The 24,340-nt window shown below is 44.2% G+C and overlaps 2 protein-coding genes across 3 annotated transcripts in view; both read left to right on the forward strand.

Moving 5' to 3' along the window:
• The window catches only part of Imp (IGF-II mRNA-binding protein), a 71,560-nt gene extending 48,451 nt beyond the window's left edge, over positions 1 to 23,109 (forward strand). For both annotated transcript variants that reach the window (XM_072019684.1, XM_072019685.1), the window contains 6 exons: positions 14,920 to 15,093; positions 15,221 to 15,601; positions 15,769 to 16,021; positions 16,132 to 16,488; positions 17,184 to 17,435; positions 17,542 to 23,109. In XM_072019684.1, coding sequence (XP_071875785.1) covers positions 14,920 to 15,093; positions 15,221 to 15,601; positions 15,769 to 16,021; positions 16,132 to 16,488; positions 17,184 to 17,435; positions 17,542 to 17,766 — 1,642 coding nt within the window. In that variant the 3' untranslated portion in view covers positions 17,767 to 23,109. The remainder of the gene's footprint in view (positions 1 to 14,919; positions 15,094 to 15,220; positions 15,602 to 15,768; positions 16,022 to 16,131; positions 16,489 to 17,183; positions 17,436 to 17,541) is intronic.
• LOC139995838 (chromobox protein homolog 5) overlaps positions 1 to 24,340 on the forward strand; it is a 193,930-nt gene that overhangs the window by 120,885 nt on the left and 48,705 nt on the right. The window lies entirely within an intron of this gene.

The following is a 24,340-nucleotide window of genomic DNA, read 5'->3' on the forward strand; positions in this document are numbered from 1 at the left end:
TGGAATTTGAATATCTTCTAGTACGAATACCGCGTGGAAGAAAGAAGATGCGTGACTGTCGAATTATCGAACGAACTTGAACTCACGCTGGGTTCGTTGACGCAATGTTTTTTAAAACCCAGCGTAAACGTAATAGGTTCGCGTTATTCGATGCAGAACGAATAGTTGTGGCATAAGATTACGATAAAATCATGAGATTATTTTTGTGTTCGATCGGTTGGGTCGTGAGCGTTTTGTTGTTCCTAGTGGCACGCTTCCAACGACTGACTCTGTCCGAACGATTCCTCCCGCGTGATTTTACTTTCAAATTCACGATTACGCTAGACCTCTTCAAGTTTCAATAACTGCGAATTATCGATACAGACGGGGTAAGATCTCTTTACGCTGTTCTTTCTTCGTTCGTTTTGCTCTTGAAGGCGGTTGAAACGCTTGCCTGTCTAAAAATCACCGTCATTATGTGCTGAAATTCAGCTCTCCGTAAAACAACTCGAAATACAGCGAGATTTTTCCCTGAATGGGAAGAAGAAGGATGTCTCGAGTGTACGGAGATTTTACATCGACTTATCTAGATAGGGAATCGTTATTGGTCGATTGGTTCCGAGAAAATTCTTCGTTCCGATCGTCTTCTTCGTCAGTTTCATTTTGTATCTCGGGTATCTTCGATCGCGAACAAATATCAACGAAAACGAACGATTGAAAACGCTACAATTACAAAATATCCGGTTGACCCGTTACTCGATTGTTCTATATAGACGAACGTCTTCCGATTTCTGCAGTTTCGTCCAGCATCCAGATTATTGATAAGGATAAAAATATGCGTCTATTAAGATCGCGTAGAGATAATATTAGTTTCACAGAAGGAAGCGAATTCTGCAAACTCGCCGCGCTATGAATTCGCGTGCATTGTAATCTCTCGCCTTAACGCGGTTCGTGTCTCTCCGTATATCTTCGTGCATGTTCGATTTCCGCGCTGATTGAGCGTGGCGCTCGGGTCGACCGGCTCTACTCGCGTTCGCAGTTCGCGGCGGGACGTGAGCCAGTGTGTCGCGAAGAATTTTTTTTGTTCGCTAAATCTATCGCGAATAGGTAACGTTCGTGATTTTCGTCTTTGTATCGTTGTTCCGATTTGTGTACGTGTTGCGCGTCAACGCCCTTTCCGTTCAGCGCGCGACAGCGCGTCGAAATTTAACGGGACTGCTGGCAAAAGTGGTTCCAGAGTTTGCTACTATCTTCATCGTATCACGGACACGTGGTATCACTAAAATCACGTATATACAGTACGGTGTGAGTTGGATGGATTTTATTCGTCGCTTCGATTTATCGTGTCCCGATTTCGTTTCGACCGCGCAGGGTCACTGTATAAAATTTTTGTGCGTTCAACCTATACGTGTGTGTGTATAAGTGACGAAGCGAATTCCAAAACGCCAACAATTTTTCTTCTACGTCATATGGAACCAGCTTGTACCACGCCGTCGACGATTAATCCGCGAGTTCGATCCCTGTGAATCGAAAGTGTGTGGAATAGTCGTTCCATTTCGATCTTTGGATGCCGTCGATCGATCCAGGTCGCCGACTACCTTTACATATTTTCCGCCGTATCGTTTTCGAACAGTTTGTAATTTTCGTGGTGGTAACTCGATACCAAAAGTCACGCGGCCCCGACGAAATTCCTCGGCCCGCGGACAAAGTCGATGCTCGCGTGACCGGTGTGTTCTCCATCTCCACCATCCGGCGAAACTTAGGTTCAATTTCGCCGATACAAGACAAGCGCGAGAACAATTTCTCGAACACACTACCCGTACTCTAGCCCGGCCGTCTGTAGTTTACGCACGCGGTGCTTCTTGATTACACGGAAACTCGCTTTCGGATTAGTCTGTTTCGTTGGGACTCGATTCGGAACGTTCGCCAACGTGCTTACGATAGGCTCTTCTAACCTTGTCTACGAATGCGTGTGTGTGTCCTTACGTGAAATCGTGTTACACGCGAACTTTGTGCATCTATCGTGGCTGTCGAAGGCGCGGAAAGTAAGGTTAACCGTCGAAGGAACGAGCATCTACAAAACGAGAAAGGGAAATTCAGTGCTATTTTTCGGTATGTTGGTGCCAACGAGCGTCTTTGTTGTGTCTCTAACGAGCAAGGACAATTCTATTGGCTGACTACCAATAAGTCAACAACGAACGTCGCCATATCTGCGAATTCACAGGATCGTTGTTCGTGTAAGTGTTCGTCTTGTTTACATCCGTATCGTTACTCTTTACACACGCGACTATACATATACCGAATCGTTGCATGCTTCATCATGCTGGTTGAAGTTAAACGCGCGTTCGCGGCATCGTTGGAATCGCGTACATGTCTAAATAGCAGACGTTCCTTTCGATAATTGCACTTTTTTCTTAGAACAAATTTATCGTAGACGATTAACTGCCTATAGACAGGAACAAATTTTAATGCGAGAAAAATGTTTACGCCCGGATATGTTTAGCCGTATCGAAGAATCTCGTGGAAATGGCGGTAAATTCGTCTTGTTCGGTCTGTTGTTCTTCAGATTGCGCAACTTTCTTCCATTCCGTAACCAGAATGCCGTTTTAATCGCGAACCGACCGGAAATCACGTCGCCGGTCTTAGCCGCGCCAATGTTGTTAACGGCCCAGGCGATGCGAAATGAAATTACGAATCGATGTTCGGCGACGCCACTGACCATTCGCCGCTATCTTCGGGTCGTTCTAAACGTCTGTAAGGTATCGGTGCCCCTATCTAGGATTTAGGTCACTTTTGCGAGTCTCGTATTCGTCGAGTCGGATAACTAGGTACTTTGGCGTAGTACGTGGATCCACCTTTCGCACACCTATGACATTAATTTTTCATCGAAAACTCGAAGATTTGAGAGCTGAAGAGACACCTATACGAGGATCAGGTTTATCGCGTATTTTGCAAAGTACCTCTTGTTCTTTCCTCTTTGTTGCTCCTTACACGGTATTGTTTCATTTATCGTTCATATTTATAATTTATACGCTGGAAATAGGTTGATCGAAACTTTTAAAATAGAAACCTCTTCCGCGGCAATAGCGCTAGATTTCACGAGAACAGGCAAAAAGAGAATCTCGTACGAATATATAAAAAGAATCACCTTTGTTGTAAAAACTCACGCCCTTCGAAGCGTTCGAAAAGATCTCTTCCTTCCACTTTGCATCGCATAAATGTTAAAATAGCCCGATGTACCGACACGAGCACATCTCGTCAGCATCTCGTCTCCCTTTTGCCATTGACAATTGATTTTAAGGGACACTTGTTGCTGGGGGGAAGTCGCGTTTGCAAAGGTGCTCGTTGCGAGATCTAGCTCTAAACCTGTGTATCGCGATCAAACGCACGTTTCAAGTACACCTCGTTTACGATATCAAGGCGTGGAATGCTTCCGTGCATTCCTGCGCTTGGTAACGGAGTGATTCATTAATCCGCTTTAATCGCGAGTATCGCTCGATAGACGTACTCCAGCGCGAGCGTCTTGAAAACTATTACGCGATCCAAGGAAAACTTGTCACCAAGGCAAAACAGCCGGAACGAGCACAGAACGCGATCGCTGCTGCGTCTCTAGATGCAAGGCAACTCGACAATTCCGCGCTTCGCGTTCGTCGGTCGCTCTCGCTTTCGAACGATCCACGACATAATCTCGAGAGAAATCGATGCAGTTATGGCTGTCGGCGTGTCATTACGCGTCCTAGGCGAATATCACACGAACGCACGGGACTCTTGGAGAATCGATCCACCGAGATCTACGATAGAATAGATCGTTGCTCGCCTCGTTAACGCACGATCTATGCTATCTCCGTTTTCTTTCTCTCGATCGAGATTTCCTCCTCTCCTCAGCGTTTTCCACGAGCTTTTCCCCTTGGCGGTTTCCTTGGACGTCGTTCGCGCGTCCTCGGTTTCTCTCGGTTCGTCCTTTTCTCGCTCGAGTCACCGGCTCGCCTCATATTCGCCCGTTTGTTTCGCATTTTCCACGCTCACATCGAACCTTCCTCCTTCTCCTCCTCCTTGTCTCTCGGTCGCGTTCTCCGACGGCTGGTACACGTAAGTTGCAGACCAACTTGCTAATTCGTCGCGCAGAAATATCTCGAGCCCGTCTGCGGCCGCGTCTCCTCTCGGATCGTTATTGTGAATTTCGTCGTCCTAGAATAAACTTCTCTGTCGGCTTAGCGCTGGACCGAACGAGGAAAAGAGAACGTCGCGACGGCGACGTGCGTGTCCTCTCTGCTCTTCCACTACCGCGCTTCTCCCGCCTTCTCTCCTCCCTTTTTCGACTGTCGGCTTTTCAATGTCCGTATTAGCGTCTCTTTTAGCCGTCGGTTCGCCTTGTTTCGTTCAGAATTATCGAAGCGGTGGTTGAATGAATTCGACCAGCCCAAATCTTATTATACGCACGCCTTCTAGCCGCGTCGAAACGCGCGCTCGCGCGCGCCTTCGTCTCCCGGTGTAACTCGGAGTTATGCTTCGCCTCGTAACACGAGACGCGATAATCGCTCTTGCAAAAATTCACTGTACCTTCGTAACGTTTCCACGATGTATTCTATCGATTCCATATTTATTTCGAATAAATATTTAAATACATTCGCGAGTCGTTCGCAAGACAGAACGTCCTTTAAATTATTTAAGTTGAATGTAGTGCTCGTCTATGAAACGCGATCGTTTACGAAGGAATCGTTTTAAAGCGGGCAGCATCGGGATTCGAGATTAGTTCAGATGACCGGAAGAGGATCCCAATTCGACGTTCGTTTCATCTATGGCCACCGTTTCACCTTCGATCATTGTATCGTTAAACATTCAACACGTCCGTGTGCACGCGGACCGAAGCAAATTGGACGATAATTTTAGTCATGTTGAAATCGATAACCGTGATCGTGAACGCGACAAAGAAAGAGCCAGGAAACGACGGAGAGCCGGCTTTCTTCCAAGAAACGAAGACATTGACATACGCTGCTAGAACGTCGGCGGATATGCAAAGAGGAAATTATCAGTGGCTACCTGGAAGTGGCAGTGACTCGTTGCGTATGTGGGAAATCCCCCCGAGGATCGTTATTCCTCCCCTTCTTTTGCATTGCAGAAAAGCAGATCGTTCTGGTAACAACGCCACGATAGAAGGGCCAATGGTGCCTCCGTGCTATGATTACGTCAGTGGTCGCCGGTCTGCATAGCTCCGCGGTGAAATTGACGATGATTCGTCGCCGTTCCCGCGCGTTGACTCATCGCACCTTTCCTATCCTTTTCTCTGTGCTTCTTCTCTCTAACTTCCAGTTCCTTCTATTCCGTCCCTCCCCTCTCTCTCTCTCTCTCTCTCTCTCTTTATCTCTCTCTCCGTTTCTCGTCCTTCTTCTCCTCTCCTCTTGTTCCTCGTCTTCTGACTGGCGCGAACCCCTTCCCGCCGCGTATGGTTCTTTGTCCTTTTTTATCGTCTTCTTCTTCCACGAACCGGCCGGAAATCGTTGTCGCGTTCCCGAGCGCGCGCGCGGTTGTCGACGCCGTTAAGAGCGCCACGTGTGCCTGGCCGGTCGCGCTCGGTGAAAGGTAGCGCTCGTAATTGTATACGATTGTAATTGATGCTCTCGACAATTTATCGATACCTACTTCATCTTTCACGGGCAGCCAGTGCGTGTGCGAGTCGAGGCTACATCCTCCTTGCCCCCCTTTTTTCTCCCGAGAAAGATTCACGTATATAGGTTGGTTTTCTCTCGCTCGCGCCTCTGTCGCCTTCTCCGTTTCTCCGGGTACCGTGTGACGCGTGATCATGAATTGCAAAAGTTGTTTTTCGAGCGTGCCACTCGATGATCTTTCCCAATCGTAAATACGGAAAGCGTTGATCTGGAGATCGCGCTCGATCAGCCTCGTTCCTCTTTTTTTTTCACGATCTTCCTGTTTCTTTTCTTTTTCTCCGCTATTTTCCAAGAATTATTTTCTCGCCGAGATACGAAATCGCTGGCGTTGCTCGAAGCGGCCGGCGTCTCGAGAGGAAAAATCGTCTCCGCGCCGATGAAACACCACGGTGGCGTTAACGAATCCCCTTGGCTTTTATCGTATGTAATAACTTTTCGAATACAAAAATATCCGAACGTATCGCGTTACAAGATCGCGCCGCTATTTAATCATCGTGTGGCGCTCACCCTGTACACACCGGCGTATTACGTTGCGTCCACTCGTTTTTCTGCTCTGCTTCCACGATGTTTACAAGCGCGATACGCGCCCCAATAGCGATCGTCGAATCGGTTAACGACGTCGAATGAAAAATGTTAACGAGCCGATCGCCTGGGACGATCGCAATTCGTAGGAAAGCCTAGTAAATATTTAACGAAAGGGGAAAATGAAAAACGACGAAAGGAGGAACAATGGTACTTACAATTAGCGACGCGTCCATCGAGCTTGGGCAGGTGTTTAAAGAGTTCGAATGTAACGAGGTTATGACTGAACGGAACGGGCGGGGTATTAGCGTGCACACTAACTCGAGTCCAACCTTCGTGACAACTCGATATTATTGAGTTCAAATAAAAGCCTCCTTTTGTTTCAGTCGGTGGCCGCGCGGAACTTGAATGTAAAGTTAAAAATAAAATGACCGTTTAGCAGTTTGTATATCGAGGCCAGTCGCTATAATAGCGACAACCGCGTGCCGGAATAGGGATTCCGGCATTAACCGGGACAAAGTCAATTGAAATTCTGCCGCATAATACTCGAACCGTCGATTCGTTTTTGTTTAATTCCTCCTGGCCCGTTTCAATCGTTTCGCGCGCTCTCTCTTTCTCTCCCCCCCTCTATTTCTCCATCGCGCTTGCGAATTTCTATGTCAGTTGTGCAACATCCACGGATTTCTCTGCCTCGGTATACGCGAAATTTTCTCCAGGCGTGAAATTCTTTCGCTCGCCATGCTTCTCTTCCTCTTGCTAAACTTCCTCTCAGGGCACCGTATATTTTTCATCGATCTGCCGATATAGTACCAGACTATCGGCTAGATCGCTGCAGTCGATAAAAAATATATCAAGTTTGTATTTGAGAAACGCTCGCTGGGCTATCGGCGATGCCGCAACGTCTTCGTTAAACCTAGCAAAGTTTACGAGTAATTTATCGTCGATCAAACTTGTAACGCCGTGGTTAATGATATTACGCGATTTAAAGCAAGACTTTGGACGTCTTTCGAACAAAGTCGACGTAAGTTGCTGCACGTAATCGGTCTAATCGAGTCAGGTCGGAGTTGGGTCATATTCATACAGAAAATATTCCTACGTGCTCTTAATTGTCCATCTTCTTTGTCGTTTCTTCCTCATAATCTTTGCGCGCTAAGCACGGATTCTTTATAGATAGCGACGCCGAGAAACGTTTAGACGAATCACGAATGTTACCGATAAATACTCCAAGTGTCCACTGCGCACGTTTCGCGTTCGAGACTGCGCGTTTCTATTGGGATAGCAACTAAACGAATGCGGATTTTCTTATTAGATGGTATTGACAAAATGCGCGATCACTTAGTTGCCAATCGAATACGATACACGCGCAACGACTAGTCGAATATGACACCGAAGAGATTAGAAAATTTCTCGAAAGCATATGGATGGTATAAAGCGGTAAAAGTCCGAATGGATGGAAACGGGTGGTAGAAGGCGAAGTGGCGAGCAGAATTTCAGCCGCGTAAAACTCAAATGGGCGTATCTGCAACTTTCGCTTGAATCGAGTCATCGCTTGCAGATGGTACAAAAATTATCTATATATACATTGAGTAAGAAAGTCGTATCCGCGTCGAAACCGAAGACACAACAGTTTACATCGGCGACGTAATACGAATTCGATGTCCGATCGTTAAATATCAAAAGTTATTTTTCACGAAACCATCGTTCGATCGACAGTCCAGTTCGTATCAACGCGGCAGGGTTGCACGCAAAGATTTCCGCGGAAAGATTTAAATAGAGCAACGCGAGCTCTATAGTATACTTTGTTACGATCGAACGAGAAGCGCGAGTGTAATCATGAAAATTGGGACGACGAGTTCTTGCTCCGCCAGATCGGAGGCTGAACTTTTCATGAAATTGTACCGTTCATAACTGTACACTGAAAATCACTCGGTCCGATCGTATAATCACGAAGCATCGAGCGTAATTTCTGCATGATCTTTAACGTTCATCGAGGATTGTTGCATTATTGATGCACATAGGTAGATATATATACACGCACGAACGCTGCAATCTAACTAGTTCGATCTGTATGCGTCGCGAGAACAGAAAAAAGTTACTTGGGTCGCGTTGAAAAAACTCTGGTTAATATAAACGATTCTGCTATTATAGAGAAAACTACTGGAACGCTATATAAGCGGGCGCGCTATAGTCGACGCGGCGCTACTCGCAAATCTAGATCGCATCGTCCATTTATAACGCATAATCTGTTTTACTCTTTACGTGGGCATTGGATTAAATGGGATAATTCGAAGGCATAACCGGAACACGCCGTAAACCGTATAAGCGGTGTGGTTTAGTCCGCGGGAATAGGAAGGTGTGTAGCATCATCGTCTTTGTACGCGACGTGTCGTTGTCAATGGACGCGAACACAGACTCTCTCACGAAGGCAGAGTTCGTAGATCCAGAGCGTCGTGAGTCATAACTTTCGATATGCACGCCACGACCACGTTGCGTTTTGTATTACACGCATAGGTCGATCGGTGACGTCGCTGCGTTTTCTTCTCTCGTCGCGCTAGTATAACGAATATAACGCGGTTGGAAACGGTGAACGCGCGTTACAGCTGTTCCGACTCTCATGATACGCGTACACCTTCCCGAAACCCACGGAAGAGTAGATAAGTGTTCTGGTGAACGTGTAACAGGCTGAAACTCACAACTATCGTGTAACCGTACCGATTACACCGTTTCCGGCCGATAACTCGGCCAGTAGTTTTTATCGAACAGTTTTTCCGTCGTTCAGGAACGTGTTATCGTCGTGGCCGTCTTTTTCCTCTAACTCGTTGACCCTTGGTTGCAGTGGCGACGATCGCGACCTCGATTCGACGACGGTTTTACAGGCGCCAAACAATGTGGCACTAAGCTTTCTCGGCTAGTCGGTTGCTACGGTTGCACGCGGCTATACGGCATCGTTGAAACCTGCGATTCGCAACCGGACCGCCACGCACTTGGAACGTCGCTATCGTATCACGTTGTGACTCTTCGCGGTACTCGCTCGTATTATACAGTCGCTGTATCGATAAGGTATCGAGGCTGCTTTCAATAATTTGCACTCGATGTAGACGATCAAAATAGAACGAAAACGGTGTTTGAACGGCGCTTATCAACCGAGCTATACGTACGCCTACCCTTTGCCTCTTACAACCTTTTTTAAATGCCAGAATTTGTTTATACTCGTCGATTCGAATCTTGTCTCACCTACGAACCGTCTTGAATATTCCACCCGTACGTTAATCCTGCGTTTTAACGTGGGCTATGTCGATAAGCGGAATATCTAAAATATCGATACATTGTTTCTTATCGTAACTGCACTTGCAATCGCGTGTGGCGATAATTAAAAAAAAATTGTTATCTGGAAAATTATGCCGTGACTAGGTATAAATTTTTATCGCACACAATACTGGTCGCGTGTTTGAATATCTCGTACAACCCATGTCGGAGTCCATTTCAGTAGTAAGTATCGTAGATAGCGTATTGCGGATAGCAGCGATATTAAACAACGGTGCCAGAATGATCTTACGCTACTCTATTTCGAACGTTAACGAGTGCTAGGTAATATATATTTATCATGGATCGGGAGATACCGAAAGCGATGCACGAAGGTTCACACCCGAGGTGTGTCAATATTAACAAGCTCCCGCAGGAATCTTATCTTTTTCGTCGACAACGAAACGCATCGGTCGCGTATCGCTTTTCAATACAGCGAGTTATCAACTTGGTGTTCGCTTTGTACGTCTCAACGTTGAAAAACTTTCAGAAGCATGGTAAATCTTTCTACCGGTACTGTCGAATATTCGTCTTATCTCCTACATTATGGCCGATATCTATTGGATCTCATTGATACACATAAAACGGTTAAAAATAACTCGTGCTGGAGCGTTAACCCACAAAAGTTAAGCCATCCGTGAGCTAATCTGTCAAAGTATCAACTTATTACACGCGAATCTTCTTTTTCTCGAAACTTGATATATTTAAATTACTGCCAGATACGAGATTCGGGTGTCTTCTAATATCAGTTCCTTTTTCTTTCCATTTCTTTTATCCTTTAAACTTTCTCTCGTCTATCTCCGTAGTATGTGGCCAAATGGCTGTCCCATTGATCAGTTCAATCGGTGAAAATTAACAATTTAATAATCGTTTCGCTGCCTCTTCGGTTATATCCGATTTATCAAAATTCGTGGAAATACAAAGAGAAGACCGTGAGTCCGCCGACGCTCCATCAGGCGAGCGCGTCGCTTCCGGCTTGAACACCGGGAAAAATCACCGAAATTGTCATCATGTGGCGCCATTCACAGAGCCCAGCGCATCGTATACACGTGCGTGGCATGCACACGCACGCGTAACAGGCAAGCGGAGTACACGTGCCACGCACCCGTACAGGTACATGCACGTTACACCGAATTGAGACGCCAACTTCCCTTCTAACGCTCACACATGAATGGGAAAGAGGTACTCGTGGCCAGAAAAAAGAGGCATCAACCAGAGCTCGCGTGTATATGTAAATGTTGGATGTGTGGCGTATCTGCGCGCTAGAGTCGCGTTGCACACGCGTTTCCTGTGCGCGTGTAGGTGTGTTGGCTGCCGCGCGCATCTGCAACGTACGTGGTGTGTGCTGCAACCTTTATTCGGCGCGACTGCAGTTTTACCTCCTACACGTTTTTGTCGCGAATCGTGCGCATACTGTATATGTAAAGCCACGCTGCTGGCACGTACATGCCACTTTCCCTTTTCAAAATCGATTTTGGCGCCGTGCGCCCCGCCGGTTCAGTCAACGACGTCGTCGACGCTTCTCCGGCCAGGACCGTACACGTTCCATCGAGCGCCACTCTCTTGCCCAGTTTCTTTTTCCGTTAATATTTATTCGTCGATTGTACGCGCTTTAGGGCGAAAGTAGGACGTTCGGACGTTTCTCAAGTACAAGTACCGTTTTATCAAATCGATGGAACGAAAGTGTACGTTTTGATCGGATCTAGTCGCAGGATGAACGTTAGGTGGTTTTATCCTTCGCGAGGGTAGACTTGCGACGATGACTTGGGAAAGACAGCGGCTACGGCAACGACTTAGACGAGTTAATAGAAGACGAACGTTGGCGAAAAAATCACGCGCACCATGTGGACGGTAAAACGCAATTAAAAGCGACAAACGCGCCGCTACTTCGTAGATTGGAAGTACGGTCCGGTAAAACGTATAAATACGAGCAACGGGACCATAAAACTCACAGGGGATGATTACACGGCGTAATTCCCGGTGCATCTCTAAAAAGCAAGAAAAAAATCGCCACACGCGTGGCTCGCGCGCTAATTACCCCTGCGTAAATGTGCTCCATTTTTACGCGACTAGCGGCGCGTAACGAGTCCCAATTCCCTTCACAATTAACTGCACCGCATTACGACCCTCGAACTTTTCGTCAACTGCCCCCTCCCCCTGTTTCCCCGACCTCTATCCCTCCCGCGACCCGCTTCCGACCATCGCTTCCTCCAGAAGCGACCGTCCGAGTCCATTGGCTTGTTAAACGAAAAAAAAAGGAGTAAAGTAGAGAAGAAAAAGAGAGTCCGAAAAAACGTGTCTTAGGCGAGATCAAAAGCTCTTCCACGGGGGTGACCCGTGGTCTGCGGTCGTCGCGCGTCCATCCCTGTCGGTATGTGCCTCGGGCTCAGAAAAGGCCCCCCCTCTCTCTCTCTCTCTCACTCTCTCTCTCTCTCCCCGTCTTCCCTTCTCTATCTATCGGTTTGCTCTTGTGCTCTTCCCGCGTGTCTCTTTCGCTTCCTCCGTCGCTGTGGTGGGCGTACGAAAATACCGCCTTTCGTTAAAGGTGAACGGACGAAATCGCGAGTTACACGTGCGTGCAAGATCCGGCAAGGGTGATGCGTCGGCGGGTGTGCAGGACGGGGGAGAATAGGAGAGACAGAGCAGGCCGGTGGTCAGGAAGGGTAGCAAGGGAAAGAGGCGCAAAAAGGGTTGAGGTTGGAGGTGACGTGGTGGTGGTTGGCGATGTTGGTGTGCGCTGGTGGGTTACTGCTCTAGCTGGTTCCTCGTGGAGATAGGTTGGTGGGGGTGGGGGGTTCGTGCCGGTGGAGGAGACGGACCCGCGTGCCAGACGAAACCGACGATATCAACGTTCCCTTGCGCACTCCTGCATATATACCTCACACCACACCGGGTGCCGCCGAAAATCCCCAAAAGCACACGAAACAAAGGCCTGCCTCCGCTCTCACCCTCGCTGCCACCCCCGCGATTCCATCCTGCCACCAAACTGCCGTCCTCCACCCTTTGCACGGTTCTCACTGTAGCCCCGTAACCCGTACCGATACACGCGTGCAAACGAACCTTCTGTGTACGAACAGAGACATAATATCGACTTTTCTCGGTCGAACGTGTTGTCTCTCTACAGGCGCGAGCACGTGCACGTCCAAGAGTTCGGTTCGACGAGCCTCGAACCTCCAGCCCCCGACGATGGACAGAGAGAGGAGTCTCTATCGGCCACCCAGGAACGCGTTGTGCTCCACGGTAGTTGTTCGGTTAAGGTTTTCCGGGGGGTTGGAATTAGTTCCATCACACACACGTAACACGCGCGTCGCCCTCTCACCTTTTGTGCCGTACCGTCGTTCAACCGTTTTATTTGTCGTGCAAGATTTTACGCCTATCTCCGGAATCGTCGTCCGACGATCCTTTCAATTGGCGCCAACAACCACCACGGTATTCCGTATTTTCACGCGTATTTATATCGAATATCTCGGTTGCCCCTCGACCTTCCTCGACGATAGAATGTTCGCTCGTCGTTAGTTTCGTTCATACGCGAACAGGACGGCTACAAGACGTGATATTATCGCGAGCACGAGCGGACGCGTAGCTATACGATTAAGTAATATCGGTTATCTTTGCAAATTGTCCGCGGAATGGGAGAGTAATTAGCAACGGGAAAAATTTAAATTTCACACGCCTATACGCGCGTTTAATGCCACTGCTTCCGTGAGAAAAAACACGGCGATTGTTTTACTTTTTCGATCGAACCGACCGAATACGAGATTATCCGCGTCCTCATCGGGCCGTAATAATTGGCCGAGCACAAGCTAGGTCGGTCGGTACGTTTTCTTCAAGGTTAGTCGAAAGCCCTGACGCTGAGTGGGTCGGCGAGCTGAAAAATCGATACGTACGAAAGTGAGAGTCTCAGCCGTTTCACCCTCCTTTTCCTTCTTCACGTTCCGCGTCCTCTTCTTACTTGCCATTTGGTTCATTCATGTTGCGTCGCGCCCAGTGCCGTGGCTGCGTCCAATTTCGCGATTTTTCACCCCTTGAAATTCGATTAACGTGGACGCGAGTATATCCGCGAAAAGAGGAAACGTAGGAACATACCGACGTAATGAACGCGAAATGAAATTACTACGCACTGTTTCGCATTGCCAATTTTGCGGGGAATTATGTTTGAAGAGAGACGGAGTGACGAATCGAAGGCGCATTTGGTATTTAGATAGGGTACTACGTACGGCTGGAGTTTGTTTTTGATTCGCGATGCCTTTCATGTTGCGCCGTCTCCCTCGCAAGGGGCGAGGAGGATGATAAATTCGACGTGGAGATGTTGAACGAAAGAAAGAAAGAGAAAATGTCAACAGAGGCATCCGCACATATGCGATCTTTGCTGATGATGCTCTTGGCGAGAATATCGTCAAGCCTCTGGGATATGGTAGACTCGCGTTAATTTACAGATCACCGTGTATCGTCGCGAATCGAACGGCTGCTCGTTACGAGCAAATTTCTAACGACCGTGCGCGATAAACTTTTCATTATCGAACTTTTTCCAACGATATCGCTGTTTGGTCTCTTTATTTCGCATAATTAGTTTCTTTATTTTGCGTAATTAGCAATCGTATCGTATTTATAAACGTAAAACAAAACCGAAACTGAACTTACAGATAATTCCAATAACACGATATATAGCGATTTTCACGTAACTAGCGATCAGCGATTCTGGTATTTTTAATTCTCCTTCGTAGAAACGTTCGTGGAAATTGCAACACGTTGGTATTCTATCCGTAACGAATTTCTAACATTTGTATCGATGTTTTTTATATTATAACGATATTTTCTCGACTTTTACGAAATATTTACTTAAATGCGGTAAAAAAGTTTGGAGAAGCTGTTGTAACAACCCCGCCTTGCAATTTCGATTGGTAACCATACTATCGTCCGAGTACGTTCGTGTTGACTCGTCGTATGCTCTTTCCTCGTCGAGTTGATTTTTGTTTAGCAGGCACCGTCCTCTTTGACGATCTCAAGCCGATACCGAGAAATTCTTGACCCAAATCCTGCGTTATACTTACACACGTTGTGCACGACCAACCATATATTCTCATTTCAAGAAATTATTGACGATAAATGATTTTCCTGCTTACTGCAATTTTTTCTTTTTTTTTTTTTGAGGTAGAAAAACAACCGTTTAACTTTAACGATCGATTTGCTTCTCGCTTTTAAATGTATTAGCCTGCGAACTAGGTCTCGTTTTTTATTCAAGAACTCTTTACTCGCCCGAGTTAGTAAAATTACATCGATTCCCAAGCGTTTTAACCGCGATAATTTTAATACAAACGTAACTGAAAAACAAGTTTCTCTCTCCTTCCTTTCCACGCGAATCGTACACGCCATGTACGATCGACCCTTAACGTAACGAGACGAGGTGTAACGTTTGCTAATTGTCGTTTTTGAATTTCTTTTTTTACAGCGGTGCCGGATCCAAGGTTATCGTAAACAACTTGCCAGCTCAGATCAGAATAGAAGATATAGAGGCCCTGTTCTCGAACTGCGGTCAAGTGCAGTCCGTGGAGAAATTGTCCTCGCGCGATCCTAATTTACAAACCGTCCTCATCAGCTATGAGACGCAAGAACAAGCACAGCAGTAAGTTTCAACGTTGTTTGCCGCGGAGATAAACCCACGTATCGTCCGGTCCATAGCCATTTTCCATAGTCGACATCCTTAATCGTGATTGTTGTGGTCTGACGATCGTCTTTTCGCCGTTTTACAGGGCTGTGAACCAGTTAAATGGTCACGAGTACGAGGGTAGCCCGTTAAAAGTGGAAATGTCTACGGTGGAGAACCGACGTAGAGGCCGCAGCCAGCGCAGCGGCGTAGCTTATTCCGGGGTTTCGGGCTCCGGACGGCAGGCAGACTTCCCGCTCCGTATTCTTGTACAATCAGAGATGGTGGGAGCCATAATCGGTCGCCAGGGTTCTACCATACGTCAGATCACTCAGATGACGCGCGCGCGAGTTGATGTTCACCGTAAGGACAGCCTTGGTGCTGCTGAAAAAGCTATTACCATCTACGGTAACCCAGAGAATTGTACGAATGCTTGCAAGAAAATTATGGAGGTCACGCAGCAAGAGGCTTACGGTTTAAGTAAAGGGTAAGAAGCTTAAAACGCTATGCATTTCCTATCGAAGCTCCAGGTGTTTCTGAAATTATTTCCAAACGATGTCATATCGTTAAAAGTAACAATGTGAAATTTGTTATACGCGTCTGTATAATTGATACATGTGTGTTTATCAACGCGCCGTAATCGTTTGTTAACAGCGAGATCTCATTGAGGATTCTTGCACACAACAATTTGATTGGACGAATTATCGGAAAAGGTGGTACCACCATTAAGAAAATTATGCAGGATACAGATACGAAGATCACCGTAAGCAGTATCAATGACATCAACAATTTCAATCTCGAGCGCATTATCACGGTTAAAGGCAGCATCGATAACATGAGCAAAGCTGAATCTATGATTTCCAGCAAATTACGCCAAAGCTATGAAAATGATTTGCAAGCAATGGCTGTAAGTGTTTACGAGTTATGGGAAGTCATAGCGTATGAATCGTGTGAAATATTATGCGATGTTACGATCGAACTTGTGTAATAATAAACGAAATAACATGATCGTTACAGCCTCAAAGCTTGATGTTTCCTGGTTTACATCCAATGGCTATGATGTCCACTGCTGGTATGGGATACAGCTCACGTGGTCCCGGCTTGTATGGCTCCGGACCAGCCCCATATCCTTATCAAGCCACCTTGCCTACGCAGCAAGGTATTCCAATAGGAGATTCGCAAGAAACTGCGTTCCTCTACATTCCGAATACGAGTGTAGGGGCCATCATAGGAAGCAAGGGTTCACACATTAGAAACATTATCAGATTCTCTGGCGCCAGTGTGAAAATCGCGCCAATTGAGCAGGACAAGCCTGTAGAACAACAAAATGACAGAAAAGTAACTATCGTCGGATCACCAGAATCACAGTGGAAAGTAAGTTTTGCGCAGATTATAGTAAAGTCTATTATCAAGTAAAATCTGATGATTTTTAATGCTAAAAGTGCTTAAAGAATGGAAAAGTGCACGTTTCTGGCAGGCGAAAGATCTAGAAATCGACGTATCCCTAAAATTACGATTGTCATAACGTTTTGAATCATGTAAAGATAATGATAGATATAAATTTTGTAATATATATATATATATATATATATATATATATATATATATATATATATATATAAGATATTCCACGTAAAGTAAAGCACAAGTTTTACATAGATTTAACGAATGTACAGTACGTACTAATTTATTGGCTACATACTTGTAGTCACTTTATGGCTGAGTAAGTAACACGCTAGTTTGCAAACGTCAGGGTTCCGTGTTCGAATCCCGACATCTTGACAATTGTTTCCAATTGGTTTTTATCGTCGGTAAACGTGTAGAAACGCTGGTACTCCATTAACCTGGTCTCGTATAGGAAGATGCGATTTTTCTATGCGTATCGTCTTGATCGAACAGGAAAATTAAAATACGAAGGGGTTTTACCCGTACCAATAGCATGTTGCACAATGCATGTATAGTTGGTCCCGAGCCACCTTCGACATTCCTTTTTTTTTTCTGTTCAAATAAATGTTATTCGTATGGTTCTCCTGTAACGATTATGCGATACCAATAATATTCGCTTTTAGGCTCAATACTTAATTTTCGAGAAAATGCGCGAGGAAGGATTCGTGGGCGGCACCGAGGACGTCCGATTGACAATCGAGATTCTCGTACCAAGTACTCAAGTTGGCCGAATCATTGGCAAAGGTGGACAAAACGTTCGAGAATTGCAACGTGTAACCGGAAGTATCATAAAGTTATCGGAACAACAATCCACATCTCCTTCTGCCGATGAAGAAGCAACCGTCCAAATAATTGGCCCTTTCTTCTCTGTTCAGGTATTACGCGCGTTACCGTTAAAAGTACTTGGACGTTTAACGATCCTTAAAAACCCGACAAATAAAATATATCAATTTATATTTTTGCTTGTTCTCCGATTCACAGTCGGCACAGAGAAGAATTCGCGCTATGGTTCTACAGTCATCTGGTGCACCTGGAGCAGGTGTCGCAGGCTCACGCGCTGGTCGTGGTAGCAGCCAAGAAGGTGGTTCTCGTACTCGAAGAGATGGCAGTGCCACGTCCCAACAAGGTGGCACAGCGTCGCAACACTCGGCTCAACAACAATCTAGTACTTCGCCTTCTAATCAACAGCAATCACAAAATCAGTAACGTCACTGAAACTTACATGACGCCGACCAACGCCTCAGAGAATCCGTTTGAATCGCCGGGGTGGCCTTCGTCGCTTTGACATTCTCTCGTAAAAGGCTACGTGCGACCTCCTTCTCGCGGGCTATGTATCCTTCGATGTACATAATACGAACGGTACTTCGCGAAAGTTATCGGTTCAAAATATCACATACAGTACCCGTACACACACACACACACGCACACACGCGCGCGCACACACACACACACACAAAATGCAATAGGATTGGATAATATTTAAAATCGTTCTATAGGTTTGATTCGAAACGGTAAGATGTGACATGATCGATGGCTTTTCTTGTCTTGTTTTCTCCTCCAGCCAGCCCCCTTTTATACCGCAGTTCGTCTTGTACGCGAATTCATTTGTCGTAAGTAGATTTTGTCGCGAGTTTCCGAGAACGCAATAAATATAGAGCGTTTTATTTTTTTAGACAGATTTTTGCAACAGAACGAATGGTAAATTATGTTGTCGACCGATTGCCATCGATCGTGACACTCGGCCTACGTCGTGTTCAACAACGAGCCTCGTGGCTCAGGATACACAGCTCTGTGAAACGAAAGCGATGCAGAGCACCGCGTTGAATCAAACGGAAGTGTGCACGTTAGCCAACGAATACGCATCATGCGAGACGAAGTGAGACGAAAAATTTGCTTCCTGCCCATTCGAAGCGGGGATGATAAGTTATAATCGATTCGTCCGTCGAAGAGATATACAGATTGTTCGCTCACTTCTTCTACGCGCGTTACAGCACGTTTCGTTGCGAGTTTGCTTAATTCAGAAGTTGAAGCGACGAGTGGCACTCGAACGAATCGATTACGCAACGTTAACGAAACCACCTCGTCGATGAAATAGGATACGATGATAAGAAAAAAAAGCATACACAACCTTATTACCTCATTCATTACCGTTAAAGATTTAATATGATAATGAAAAGTGAAACGAGAGAAAGGATAAAAACCAACTAATCTAAAAAAAGAAGTCTACATAATATTAAAGTTATAATAATATACAGAGAAGTTAAGTAACAATTACACAATTACGTTATACATGTTACTACTACAACTACTATTATTACTAGTACTATTACTACTGCTATTAACTATCTACTTACTTCTACTAAGTACTCTATACAGGAAAGCGGTTTTTTTTTTTTTTTTTTTTTAAAGAAAAGAAAAGAACTACTCTAGGTACAGTTTTTTTTTTTTTAATATCACAACGCAGAGAGACATTAATTAACGAGACTTAATTATCGAAGAAAACGTGAACGAAACGTGACTCGTTCTACAGTTAGACGTAAGCCGTAAAGTTTTCATGGCAGATTCCCCTCATCCCCGCCCCTCTCGCGCCTGTAATACCAAAGAAGCGATTACGAGTTTTTGCGTATTAGTGAAGTGAAAATGCGTGACATGCGTATGGCGCGTTAAACGCTCTACTCGCCTCAAGTTCCTTGCAAGAGTCAAGAAGAGCAGCGGGAGGGGTCACAGACACAACGTAGACGGGTCGCGTCTGCTGGGAATCGACGAGTGGTTATTGGCGTCGAAAACAGCGAATGGAAGGTGATACCGACGAAAACAACATCCTTCGTCGTCGAGTCGCTTTTAGCAAAAGTGATCGGAAAGAAGAAATTGAGTGAACTATGAAGCAAAGACGCTTGGAAGAAAAGAGTATAAACGAGAGAATGAATATAAACCGAGGAATTGTTCGACGTTGTACATGGAACGGACGTTGTTTCGTGCTACGAGAAGGATGTTCCGCAAAGAGAGGAAGGGAGAATGAAAAAGCGACCGTTGGTACGCACGAGAAAGCGAGGATCGCTTTTGAGGAGAGGACAAATGTAAGAAGTTTCAGAGACCCGAAGAAGAGCAAAATGATAAGGAGGTTGCTACTAACTATGAAACTTTTTCAGGGATTTTTATTTTATAAATGAATGTAATAATGTGTGAGTGTGCGTGTGTTGAATACTACTATTAATTGATAAGTAATTAATTACTGGTTAGGCTTATATGGCAAAGAAACAGAAGGAAGATTAGGATAATCGAGAGAAGAGAACCGCGGAATGGAGAACAGTGAGAAAAGTGCTGGAGGTGGAAGAGTGATATTCGACGAGAAAAAACCATCCTAATTATGTATTTGATGTCGCTCTTCGCCTCGTTATGCGAACGCGGATATCGCCAGCGAGTTATCGAATAAACGAAGATCGTACATCTGCGAATTTTTATGAAATTCCGGCCCTCAACGATCTTTGTAAATTCTGTAATTATTTCTCTTCTCTATTTTCCTCTTGTTTTAATTATATATATATATATGTGTGTGTATATATATATATATAGTCGTATCACTATTAGGATAGCAAATATTATTACGAATGCGTTGAAAATTTAATAAATACGTTAAAAACTCGCAGCGATGTCGCGTCTCCGGCACGGCGCGTACTATCGATCACGATAATTCTTACGATTCTTTCTTCGACAATTCGTCGTATATCATCAGCGAAAGAAATAATACAAAATTCGAGAAAAGTTCAAACATTGAGTGTTTTTAACGTTTAACAGACGATAGGTGAACGCGATGGAAAGATGACGTTTTCCATTGACGAAGAATATTCGTGACCGATTGCGCGTAACTCCTAAGTCTTAAGTTTTGATTTATGAAAGCAGAAATGGTAAAAAAAAAGGCACGTGTCTAGCAAGTTGAAGGATACGATGGTTCGCACATGCATCGTACGGGCAGGAAACGTTTTCGCTCGAAAGGGAAAGATCGATCGTGTAAGAGATTTTATGGGGAAAACGGAGAGTGGGAGGGAGAGTGAAAGAGGTAGGAAAGATGAAAAACACGGTGAAAAGGAAGCTAAACGTTTCAGGACTATTTAAAACTGTGAAGTGAATTTGTACTAATTTATCGAAAGAGACTTGAAAAACTGTTCGAACGGGCTAGATCCGTTTCAGTGGTCTATAAACGTGACAGAGGATTAGAAAAAAAAAAAAAGAAAAAAAAAAGAAAAAGAAAAAAAAGGAGAGAAGATAAATTAACGGACTGACGAGACGCATCATCGCGTGCCACGAGAAGAGTATTCGCAAGATCGTTGAATTTCTCCGCCATCCAAGTTTCGTTTTAATTATATAATAGGAATCCTGTCATCGTTTCATACGTTTCAATTTCTCCTATCGATAATAGAAAGTTTCGTTACCGGCACAGATCGTAAATTACCTAACGATAGTCAAATTTCCTTGAAATTTCGTGGCGCGTGATCGATGCTGAATTAATGCGATGAACCTGGTGGCCGACATTCGCGCATAGCGACGAAGACGATAATCCCTTCCGGTTCACGGGATTGATCGGAAGACAGGGTCGTCGACCGTCGGTTCACATCATGGCATTTGGTATGCGTTTAGTACAAAAATACACGAGTTTAATGTAGGTAGGAGGGAATCCAGTTTTACGAAAGAGAAAACGTGTACTTTGAATGGAAGGGAATTGTTATATCGCGTGTTAGGATTTTTGTTTATCGGGTGAGAAGACAAACGGATTACAGAGAAACAAACTTCTGTTGAATGTGTGTAGCAATACTACTATCGGCGGATAATGGAAAATTGAACGATAGAAGAGAAGGTATGCAGAGGAAAATAAAGAGACGAACGCGAGCGGTGGAAGCTCGGTGCGCGCCAATGCTCTCCGCTCTCTTGCCTTTTTCTTTTTCGCTGCATCTCGAAGAGGAGAAGTGCCGGAAGGATTGAAAGCGGAAGGAAAGAAAATGAGAAAGAAGACACGACGATGCAGAGAGATAAAGATAGATTGATAGAAAGAGAAATGGAGAGAGCGGTATAACAAAAGAATCGAACTCGAGCGAGGACAGAAGGAAAAGAGTAACGACGCCGGATTTGAGTGGAAAAGGAATAAGAGACAAAGCGGATGGAAAGAGAAGAACTACGTGATGAGAAAAGCGAGATAGCGACGTGAAAAAAGCGAAATGAATCTAAGAGTAATAAGTTTATTTTTGATACCTTGTTGGGGAGATCTAAGTGAATCTTTCTTTTTCAATTTTTTTGTTAGACGTTTTTAATAACTTAATGAATTTTAACGATATTAATAAAAATAAAAAAAGCGAGGTGCGACGAAGAAAGTCTGAAATGTTTTTTAAATAGAGTTATAAGGAGAATATAAGGAGGAAGGTGGTGTAGAAGAAGCGAAGAAGCGAAGCGGAGTGTTTTTCGTAAAAGAATATGTAACTTAAAGATTTAAAAGAAAGAAGAAAAAAAAGAAGAAAGAGAAGAAAGAAAAAGATTAAAAGAGATGGAAGAGATAAAATAAAGAAAGGTTTAAAAAGGGCACGGCGCGCAGCTTTTTGCGCTGTGCGCGTCTGTAGCTCATCAGGGGAGGGGGGGATAAAGGAAACTTTAGTCGGGTAAATTGTATAATATATTTAATATATTTGGAGAGAACGGCGGCGCCAGGTCCGCTCGGCAAACGAACGTCGTTTCAACGGTGAGCGACAAAGGCGATCGGGCTCGCAGTTTTATGTGACGCGATTTTCGTCGTTGTCGCTTCCTGGAAATGCTTTCTCGCCCGCAGGCCTTCGCTTCCGTACTTATTTATGAAACGTAAATATTTAAAGAGACAAGAGTGATTAACGTTTTGTAAAGTAAGAATAAAAGATGATTAAAACGAAGAAGAATAAAAAAAGAAAAAAAATAGAAGGAACGCAAAGAAAAACGAGGAAAGTGCCAAGAAACTAAAATCAATATGCACACAGTAGTAAGAGAATAACAGACAGACATCGTTTTATAAAATAACCACGAAACCATAGATCGATAAACGATAAACGTAAATCCGCCAGATAAAAATCCATAGAACAAAGGGAAGATGCAACACGCGACAAAATCAAGATATCCAACTGTTTTATAATCATCGCCAACAACGTCAAATTAAACGGAAAGATTCGCTTTACCGATCAAAAATCATTTACACCAAAATACGAGATTACTTGACACTCCTTTTTCCTGAAACGATACACATCGAGGGAACACGTTCGGAATTCATTGATTTTTTCGGCCAAAACAACGAATCCAAATTTTTCACGTATTTTTCCACGGTCGATCGCACGCGAAAAACGTGCCAGAAAAAACGACAGAAACGCAAAATGTATAGAGAAGCACTACGCTGGTAAGAGTTACTATCGCTCTTTTCACAGAATTTCGTTGTTGCGCGGCACGAGAGAAGACTTGGTGGCAACAACGAAATCCATCGCCCCTACCCCTTTTCGGAATATCTCTTTGTAAAAAAAAAAAAAAAAAAAAAAAGAGAAGAAAGTACGAATACAAAAAAAAAAGAAAAAAAATAAAAGAACAGAAGAGAACAAGAGCAAAAGTTCGTGATCCGCACAATCTACCCCGCACGTGAATTTTTACACCTTTAACTCGTTCATCGAACTTTGATTCATTTTTTCGTTGCGCTAATTTTTGAGAAACGAAATTTCCACGACAAGACGAAAGAGGAAAAAGCTACCGTAACGACAACATAAACGAGAAACTTGAAGATTCAGTAGCGTAGAAAGTGAAAAAGAGGACATTGTTTAACTTCGTTGCTCGTCCACAGTACTTGCACTCTGTTTCGACAAAGAAAAAAGAAAAAGAAAAAGACAAGTAAGGAGAATTCGAGAGAATTTATGGTAATATACCAGGCGAACACGATAAATGCAAAAATCATATACACGCAACAACTTGATCAAACATTGAAAAGGAGAAAGCACACCACAACAACAAGCATCGCGATAACACGGAGATGAAAGTTAATTTTTCGGACGATTCCTCAGCATAGCACTTCTCAAACGCCACGTAGGAAGAGAAAGGAAAGGGATAGAGAGATTTGGAGAGAACGTGACAAAAGCCCGTTCGCACGCTCGGGAGAATGTACAAATCAAAGTAACAAAACTTAAACACAAAAAAAAAAGAGAAAAAAAAATGAAAAAAAAAAATGAATATGAAGGTTGGATAGAAATTATTAATATAAATAGTAATAACTTAAAGAAAAGAGAAAAGATTTTTAACGTTATAAATTATTACGCGCGTGAATTAAGAGGCGAGGAGTAACTTAATCTACTATTGGTTAAGAATACCAAGAAAACAAATGTACAAATTTGAATTATCGGTAAATTTAAATGTTAGTATTCTAGAATATTTTACCGTGAGAAATCGCACTTATGGATTTAGAATTGAGGAAATTTAAAATAAGCTCGACGCTTAAGTTAAGATTTTCCATATATCCAGCGAGACAAGATTAAGATACAACGCCAGGAACGGAAAAGTAAAAACAAAAGATCGTATCATGCATCAGGTAACAAAGTAACTTTGTCGACGAAGAAAACGAGAACAATTCCTTTGATCGAAGCGTGAAACGTGCGTAACTTCAACTATCGTATGCGAGCCTCGACGAAACGAAGATAAGAAGCAGGAAATTAAAAAAAAAAAAAAAAAAAAAAAACAAGAAAATGAAAAAAAAAAATAAGGAAAAGAAGAAGAAGAAGAAATAGAAGAAAAGGAG

The sequence above is a fragment of the Bombus fervidus genome, chromosome 16, assembly GCF_041682495.2.
Source record: "Bombus fervidus isolate BK054 chromosome 16, iyBomFerv1, whole genome shotgun sequence".
NCBI lineage: Eukaryota > Metazoa > Arthropoda > Insecta > Hymenoptera > Apidae > Bombus > Bombus fervidus.